Source organism: Poecilia reticulata, linkage group LG1, assembly GCF_000633615.1.
Source record: "Poecilia reticulata strain Guanapo linkage group LG1, Guppy_female_1.0+MT, whole genome shotgun sequence".
Lineage (NCBI taxonomy): Eukaryota > Metazoa > Chordata > Actinopteri > Cyprinodontiformes > Poeciliidae > Poecilia > Poecilia reticulata.
This window is the reverse complement of record NC_024331.1, coordinates 5693444-5702871: the sequence shown is the minus strand read 5'-3', so window position 1 is coordinate 5702871 and position 9428 is coordinate 5693444. Positions and strand designations below refer to the sequence as shown.

The window sequence follows — 9428 nt, the reverse complement described above, 5'->3', positions numbered from 1 at the left end:
TCTGATTAAAGGGGGGAAGCGCATTAAGACGTTCATGTCAGAATTTGCGTTGGCTTGTTTCCTCTTTCCCCACTTCCCAGTTGGTGAGGAAAGAGGATGACCGACATTACAACACATCCAAAAACCAGGGGGGTGGAGGAGGACTGTTGGGTCTAAATTTAATTAAACAGCATCGATACATGGAYGAATGTCTGGRGAACAATCTAGAATCATAGCCAATCTCAGACTAATCTGAAATGTCATGTTCTTAGTTTGAGTAAAACACAYCTCAGTACTTCCTGTTAGATGTTTGGTACAGAGACAAAAAGTCAACCTGATGGATGGTTTGACCATTATTACGGCTCAGTATTAAAGTGTAAACCTCATAGGATGGTGCTCAGATCTTCCAAATAAACACAATTTTGAATTTTTGCTTGGAGCGTGTTGGCATGCTAATACTTTCATTGCCCTAATCACTGTTTAACTTTAAAAACAATATTATTTCTGTAAAACGACAGTTTTCAAATTGCTAAAAGTGCTTCTGGGTAGTGAAAAACAAGTATTCATCACCCTTCAGATTYCTTCTRTTTGTTTTTTGTCTCAGATCATGATGGATTTAACATTGGATAAATGTGACATCAGTAATWACAAAAAGCAGTTTTTAAAATAGTGATTCCATAGATTAATGGTAAAAGATAAATAAATACAAAACTACCCAAACCAACCTGGCCCTATKTAAATAATGCAWTGTCACTAGCCACATGAAGTGYATTTACCACCAAAACGTCTGAAATAAATGAAGTCATAGAAATGGCTCCTGTTCAACAGCAAGRCGTAGGGATAACATAATAAAAAGCAACACTGTGCTGCAAAATACYATTTAACTTTGTCAAACTCAAAACGTCAAACATCGTGTTGGTAGTTTGATTGTCTCATCCTGATGTGATAAAATCCTGACTTGGACTTTAGGACATAAACTATTTGCTCTATTTGTTGGAATCAGAAATCATAAATTCTACAAAAAAAAAAAAAAAAAGAAAAACCTCTCACAGAATAATGTGCAGCCATCAGTTTGTGATCTTTAGCTCAGGAGAACTCAGGTCACGCAGCAGAACAATACAATCTAAAAACTAGCTGCAGGTTCCTACTCCGATAGTGGAATCGCTCTACTTTGATACCAGATGCAGAATTGATTTAATAAAGTCAACCAACTGATTAGGATACTATCTTAATATATTGATCTTATAGAGCAAATCTACGCTAGCATATGAAGCCAACCAGCGCTCCTGTACGGTACGTCAAGACACATCAAAATAAATCACTGCCCATTCTGTAAGCGGGCGAAAACTTTTTTAAGCTGCCGTAAAATAACCTCTGCTCACTATCTTTACAGTAACATGTTGACAATAATCCACAGTTTATTCGACCTTAGCACATCAGATGATACATGTGGTAAATTGAGTCATGTGAAATCTTGAACATAAAGRAAAACACCTGAAGTGCAACAATTTCTGCTCCYCTATAGGCAACGTCTGCACGGAAAAAATCCTTTTAATTCCTCTCATGTCTTTGTGAACCTTTAACTTTGACTGCAGGAAAAATCTACATCGGCAACAAAAAGGAGATTGCAGAAAACCGGATCCCTGAACTCAACACGTACATGAAGGTAATCACATTTGATTTTCATGTAAAGCGCTTCTTTTTGGATTTTTTTTACATTTAGTTCATAGGAGAAGGAATTGCTGGCGCGCTCGCAGTCTTCTGTGCCGTGCGATGCAGAATCCTACATCTTAGTGGGCAGAAMGATGCAGTAGGTGGATAAGCACCGACTCAGATATTTCAGCAGTAGTTTGGAGATGGAGCTGAACGTGTAGGCGTTTCTGCTCTCTTCTCTTTGCTCTGCCCTGTGCCCACATCACGTCTGACTGACTTCAGTTGTGGGACTTTTGACATGTTTCGCTGCTGCTCCATTGCTAAAAACACGATCAGGTTCTGTTTCTCCCACTCACTCACTTCTCTTCTCTCCTTTACTCTTGTTCTACTACAACCTACGTTGCTCTCACTTCTCACACTCTYATCACCTTTGCTTGCCTTGCACTTGTAATTCTCGTCATCTCCTCCGTTTTCATCCACCTCACCGCTACACTTTGCCTTGTCCTTGCCCTTTACCATCACTGCAGTTGTCGTTAAGCCTTTCAAATATTTGCTGGCATCTCCAGACGTTAATTGACAGAAGATGGTTCAGGTGTGCCAAACCATGTGAGTTTTACTGAACCCAGGGMGGAAAAAAGATGATTTTAAAAATATGTTTTTCTTTCCGTAAAAGATTAAGAGTATAGTTATGCGTCAGTTAACTTTTACGGCAAACAACCAGAGCATAACATGGTGCAGTACGGTTCAGTGTTGTACTGTTTCCGGTTTCCCTTCATCAAGACACCTGGATTCACTACAAATTCATACATCCAGCCATCTGCTGCCTGTTTGCCTAGCCAAAGTTGGCGTGCAGAGTTAACAAGAACAGTAAAGAAACCCAGATATGCTTCTTCACAGTGACACTCTACAGCTCTCACCGGGGAATAAATACTCCCTCCACTGGGTTTTGCTCCTGCATTGGGGTATCCTCCAAGCACGATATGGTGGAAAACCTCCAAAGAAACTTTCCTAGGAAGGAAGCTCCCCTTTCTGACCTCAGCTGTAGAGCAACAGCAGTTGTACTTTGAGTTGTCTCCAAATGACTGAACCCTGTAAGGTTGAGTCCAGCCATCAAAGTCTGCTGCTTGTATCTGTGTTGGTGATCAGAATGTAGCTAAACTGGTAATTCATCACCTTTACATACCAGGGAAGCACCTACATTACTGCTGACAAACCTGTCAGTCGATCCTCCAATCTCTCATGAACAGAACACCAAGAGACTTGACCTGATGAATAAAACTGACCCTTGACCCTGAGAGAGCAGTCCACCACCACGGAGTGGAGCATGGGATGAAGGTGGCAACAGTGGTAGGAGCATGTCCTGGAACCGGTGGGTTGCCAGTTCACTTCCGCCTCACACAGCACTGCTGCCCCGCAACGACCCCACTCTGCTCCTTCAGACTAGCCAGCAGCAATTAGCGAACACCTGGTGGAGCTGAACATTTGCTGGGCTCATTATAGGAGCTACTTCTCAGCTCAACGCTGGTAAAAAATTATGTTAAAGGGTTAATAGAGGAGCCATGTTGTGATGACTTCCGGARGGCGGAGTTTCAGAAAGAGCAGGAGTTTCTTAAAGAGACAGAGGCCCAATTTCAAGCATTAAGTTGCAAAGTCAATTTTTTTAAGTCACATATTTGATATACAATATATAGCATTTTCCTAACAACTGAAGTTAACATAGTTAATTGCTTGTGCTATAAAATGGCACTTTGTGCCTGGAAAACACATAACACTTTAACCCTTGTGTCTAGAAATGGGGTCCAACCGACCCCACAAACTTGTATCATTTGCCACAGTTCTCTACGTTTGCCTCAGTCTTCGCACGCACAAGGATTAAGTCACAAACATAACAAAAAGGGTTTAACAGAAAAATGTTATTAATATAGAGATAATATAATGATTATTTTACATGGCAAAAGAAAAAAAATATTGGGGATTTTTTCACTTTGGTGAAAACCCTCGTCCCTGTACTCTATTCTAKAGGTGTGCAGATTCGTTCTTTCTTAAATCCAGTTTGCRTCCCAAAAAGCCGCTAATATGATTGYTGTTTGTTACATTGTTCATGCATCTGTTCCCTCATCCTTATTCTTTATCCTTGTCATATCATTGGGAGGCACTGCATCCTTCCAGTACCCCCCCTTCTGCCTCCCAACTCATCCTTACTTCTCTCTCCTCAGAGGCTGCTTGGTCTTCCAACATGGCTGCTGCTTGATGATGCTCTCAGGATGTTCTTCTACCAGACAGAGCAGGACAGTCAGCACGCTCCTCGGGCCCTGAGGCGTCTTCGTCCACCCACCCGCAAAGTGTAAGCCCGGCCGCTTCAAAATAAAAGCACTACTGAAGCAGACTTACAGTGTTGCCTAAAACAAAGGGCAGTGAACCTTTCCCAGTGTTTAAAGCAACCTGACAATAATACAGTCAACACACCAGTGCCTGGATTCTGGTTGGGAATCTGRGAACCATGTTACAGTCTCTACTCTGATGACATTCATCTGTTTATCTTATTATTTTAACCAGATCATATGAGTCGGTAGCRGTCACAGTTATTTGGCAATTGGTTTGCTGGAGCTGAGATTTTATTTTAGATCTGATCAAATGTTTCACCCTTAGTATTTGTGAGCAAATTCAGTTGAGACTTGACAACAAAGTTTGTCTTTGCCACAACTTTCTACTACCAGTTTTTGAAAAAGTATCTTCTGCTAAGTATTTGTAGACGCTTAATCCCTTGGGGTTAGCAACCTGTTTTTGCTTTAAGGATATGTAGGTCAGAGTTATGTACATTACAGAACATGTTTCTGTGAAACATGGTCAGGATTTAGATTTACAGTGTTTGAAAAAACAGCCAATTTTTAAACGTGAACAAAGGACAAAGCGTGACCCCAGACCTTTGACCACTTATGTCACTGTCTTGACTAACATTAATTGAATCAAAATATGTTTGTGTTTATTTCTGACAAATTAGGCYACCGTAACTTCTTTAATGTGTCCTGCTTTTTTAAGAGCTCTCTAGGAATCTCATCAGCTTTCTGTCGTGTAACAAAGGAACAAATATTCAAACTATGAGGAAGCTCCTGTGATCATTTCCAAAGGAATTATGAAATACTAAAACAGCTTTCAGGGTTGAAGAGGCTGTGGGGAGTGTTAGTTCACGACAAATGGTGTAAATGTTGCTGGATGTCATCAGCTGTTAGCCAAACGTCTGATGTTGAACGRAGTCACAGGGATGTTGGAATGATGTTGACTCCAGTCAGTTCAGTGGAAGTSAAACTTCTCTGCCTTTAATAGTCTCATTAATCATATGTCTGACTGGAATGATTGACACACTGTAAAAAAATTTTTTTTTAAAGTCTCTAATTTATGGTAAAATACTGGCAGCTGTGGTTTTTATACCATATAAATACGTTTAAAAAAATTTTAAAATCCAAAAATCCACAGCTAACACCGTATTTTACGGTAAAATTCTGCTGCTGGTATTTTACCGTAAATTATAGACAGGTTATGTTTTTTTTAAACATAAGATTCTTTATGTTACGTTTATATTAAATTTTATATCTTTTTATATTTGTGCTCTTGTTTAGGGTCTGAAGTCTTTTCTTTTTCTTTGTTAGTTTTTCTGAATTTGGGCCCCAATTCCAGAGACTGGAGCTAACATATGGCATCTCAGTGTTTCTGGATAGCCACAAATTTGAACATCTCTATTTTATCATAAAATTTACCTTGACACTAATCCACTAAATACTTGCTAAATAGATTATTACACCACAATCAATAATACCATGATGAGAATGTTTTGCACTCAGCATCCTGGTTTCTTTTGGTCAACCAGCCAATGCACAATCTGGAGGTGTGGGTGCTTTCCCAACTCAACAACAATAATTCCCAGCGTATGCGATGTGGCAACAGTGACCTTTCTAGTCATGAACTTCCTGTCTAAACATAATACAGTTCCAGGTCTTCAGATCCGTGTTTCGGTTACGTTGCTGATTTCTGTCTCATAGACGTTAATGACCTGAAAATTAAAGTATCCTGGGACTGAAGATAACATGAGAGCACTAAAAAATACAGATTGTGTTAAATACTAATAAACCATTGTTGATTTAAACCCCTTAAATTTCTCTTTCACAAACTGAAGATTTTAGTAAGATTTTATTTGATAGACTAACGTGACGTTGTGTCAAATTGTAAAGTGGATGAAAAAGGATGAATAAAAAGTCTCCAATTTACCCACATGTAGCCTTAAAATGTGGTTTTGCCTTTTATTTTTTATCCTTCTAATTAATACTTTGTGGAATAGCCTTTATCTGAACAACACTCTCCAACATGTTAATTATTATTATTTATTTATTTATTTTATTTCAGAATTGCTCAGGCTAAGTCAGATTGGATAAAGTGCATCATAAAACCCTTTTTTGGWGGGTAAACATACTGAGAATCATGTCTCTATATCTTTCCACTTCACAGGTATACAACAGGTTTGTGTTGATCTCAGAAAATCCTAATAAAATACATTAGAATTGTAATTTGACCAAAATGTGAATGTTCAATTGTATGAACAGGCCTGCAAAGGCTGCATGTTCTCATATTCCTCTCAATTTCTGGCTGYGTTGAGCGAAGAAGCAGAGAAACAACGCAACACAACGTTACACAAAAATCTCCTTCCTCTTACCTCACAGCTCTCAGAGCCTCTCATTGGCTCGTTTTCTTGTGGTCCAGTCAGAGTTAAGTGAAGGCTCTCTCAACAGGAAATTATGCAAAGCTTTGACTTCTTCCCCTGCCCTGTTCCTACCTTAAACCAGTTCAAAGAAAAATCCACCTTTTTTGTTGGAAACGTTCAAGAAACCGACGTTTCCTCTTTTGAGTGTCTTACTCTGAGACACTTAATATGTTTGAAACCATTTCTCACGTTCGGCGTTCCCGTCAACTCTTCAGAGCAGAGATACTTCTTGAGGTAAATAGGACATTTATTTTTAAACCCTTGTGCTGTTTTTTTTTTTTTTTTTGACAACCTGATGCATTTGTTTTCTTTTTAGTCATAGCGGATGGTGTTTTTGTTGGAGCATGAAGTGCCTGTGATTTCTACAAATTTAGTTTTTGAACAAGAAAGATAATTTTGTTATCTGTATAATACAGGCAAACCAGTTTTATGGGAGGATTTCGATTCAATTATTGAAGTATTATGAGTTTTGATTTTCTTAAACTCATTTAGATGTTAAGAAAAAATCTAATTCTGCACATACCTTGTTAATTATGAAATTTCAGTACACTATTTGCATTTTTTTCATATAAAGGACGAGAAAGAATAAAAACATCAGATTATATTTATGCTTGTAGTAAACTATTAATACTTAAGTGATTTGTTAAAAATTTATTTGAGGTTAAATTCATATTTTTTTGTATGATGAATAAATTTCGGTGCCAAATTTGAATCTATCCATCCATCCATCCTTTTCTTTACACCCTTGTCCCTTGGTGGGGTCAGGAGGGTTGCTGGTGCTGATCTCCAGCTAATGCTCGCCAGTCTGTTGCAGGGCAGCACAGAGACAAACAACCATGCACACACACACACACACACACACATTTTATATATATATAAAAAAAAGCCTTATAAGGTATTTTTGGAAAATTAAATAAAGAAATCTCATGACAGCACATCTAATTTCTCAGGACAGATTTCAGGCAAACCAATAGCACATAAACGTCTAATCCACTCCGGTGTCCCGACCGAAAATACACACATTAAGTCGTCCTCTCGCTGTGAGCCGTGGATTATTTTGGGAAAAGCTTGCTCTATCAGTTTGCATGTTTTTCACCTCTGTCTTCTTCTGCAGACGACGTTCGGTTGCATGACTCTTTCTACGTTTTTCTTTGTGTTCTAGGAAAATGGTAAAAGAACCAAAGATGGACCTCTTCTCCTCCCCCAGGGCAGAGGTACATGAAGCTGCTTTTTTTTTGTCTTTTTCTTGTTGCTTTGGCTACGATCACTTCCCACAGAGCTGCAACCTCGTAGTTAAAGCAACCACGCAGAATGCACTAAATCACCCAGAAACATGCTGTGTTATCCTGTTAGCAGCACCTAGTTGGCTTCAGTGCAACTCATGATACACGCACGCACACACACACGCACACGCACACACACACACACGCACATGCACGCACACACACACACCAGTAGAGTCCTAACACTACCTGAATTAAACCCTGAGCCTCTACAGAAGTTTTAAAGGGCATAGAAATCATTTTAAAAAGTCGATTAGGCTAATTCTATACAATTCTTGCAAATTAATAAGAAATACATCAAAATTTGAAACGGCACATAAAATGCTACACAATCTGAAAATGAAAAAAGTGAAAAGAGTTAAATAACTAGAAGTAACCATACAGTAACACTGACATCTTTCATACGATGCCACTTTATTTAAACTGGAAAAAAAAGAGAAAATGAGATCCAACTTATAACAATTGAGTTAATTTTTTACATGTAATCAAATTAAGTTTGCCAGCCTTAATTTATTTACGTTGGTTCGACATGAAAACTTAACAAACCAAATATTTTACCTGGATGAACTCAGTTTGACTACTTGTAATAAATTAACTCAATTCTTTCTAAGTTGGATGACTTGTTTTCTTCTTTAAATCTTTTCTCGGGTTTTCTTCCAATTCCTAAGAATAATTTAACGTCCAATCATAGTTTAGGTTTSAAGAGCCACTTCACTGGGAGCTAATATCTCCCCRATCCTGGGGAAATAATAATAATAATAATCCTGCTTGTGTGAAACACAAATTTACAGGCCTGTTGAACTCTATTTCTTTCACGAAACAATGTCTGCATTCTTATGAAAGGTTGACAGGAACAAAGCTCTTTAAAAGTCAATCTGGTTTGCTGAACTGTCATCCATGTGTAAACATRAACATGGTTAACATCAGACGCATTTGCAGTGAAAATGGTTACACACACAAACAGACTGGACTAAAAATAAGTGAATTCAATGAGACACTGGCTCATTTTCTTGAGACAGAGTCTCTAGAAAATGTTTTATCACTTTAGGAAAAGCCTGTTTAACTATTATTGCTAATCATTGTTGGTCCTTTTAAAGCATAGCATATACATGTGATGTATTCCAAAAGTTCTGCAGTAGATTTAACACTAACTATCTCAAAATAACAGGCGGAAAAGATAAGTGGAAATTTAGACTCCTGTGTCAAACAGGCGTTATGATTTTGAAGTGTTTCAATGCATTTCTCTTCATCCACTTCACTGTGACCTTGTTGACCTCATCAAAAGTTCCTGTCTCGCATCACTTCCTGTTTTAATTTAATCTCCTTGCATTACCTCTACATTATTCTCCCTTCAAAGCTCTATGACACCTTAAACTCCTCCTAGATTTGTCCTTCTGTTTTCCCCTCACACAGGTGAACTCTACAMAACTTTGTAACCTTCTTAGCCTGAATCCTCTCTGCTGCCTCCTCGTCGCATTCTGTCATTATTGTTCTGTTCTTTGCTAAAACTGTTTCAATGCATCAGTCGTTCACCTTACAGCTGAACAAGTTTGGTTGGGAAGCTATTGCAGCAAAGGTAAGGTAAACATGCTGCAGAGGATCTGTAGGCTAGAGGACATGATGATGATGCTTGTTAATATACCTACCTATCTCACTAAGCTATCTAGCTAATGAGCTATGTAGCTAATGAGAAATCTAGCTAATGAGCTGGCTATCTGGTTAGCTAGTTAGCTGCCTAATGAGCTATGTAGCTAATGAGA

The 9428-nt window shown here is 38.4% G+C and overlaps 2 protein-coding genes across 2 annotated transcripts in view; one reads left to right on the top strand and one right to left on the bottom strand.

Moving 5' to 3' along the window:
* The window catches only part of ncf4 (neutrophil cytosolic factor 4), a 30614-nt gene that overhangs the window by 5931 nt on the left and 15255 nt on the right, over positions 1-9428 (top strand). The window contains exons 4-6 of the mRNA XM_008429791.2: positions 1575-1645; positions 3849-3976; positions 7548-7599. Of these exons, the coding sequence (XP_008428013.1) occupies positions 1575-1645; positions 3849-3976; positions 7548-7599 (251 nt within the window). The remainder of the gene's footprint in view (positions 1-1574; positions 1646-3848; positions 3977-7547; positions 7600-9428) is intronic.
* The window catches only part of pvalb7 (parvalbumin 7), a 34808-nt gene that overhangs the window by 18400 nt on the left and 6980 nt on the right, over positions 1-9428 (bottom strand). The window lies entirely within an intron of this gene.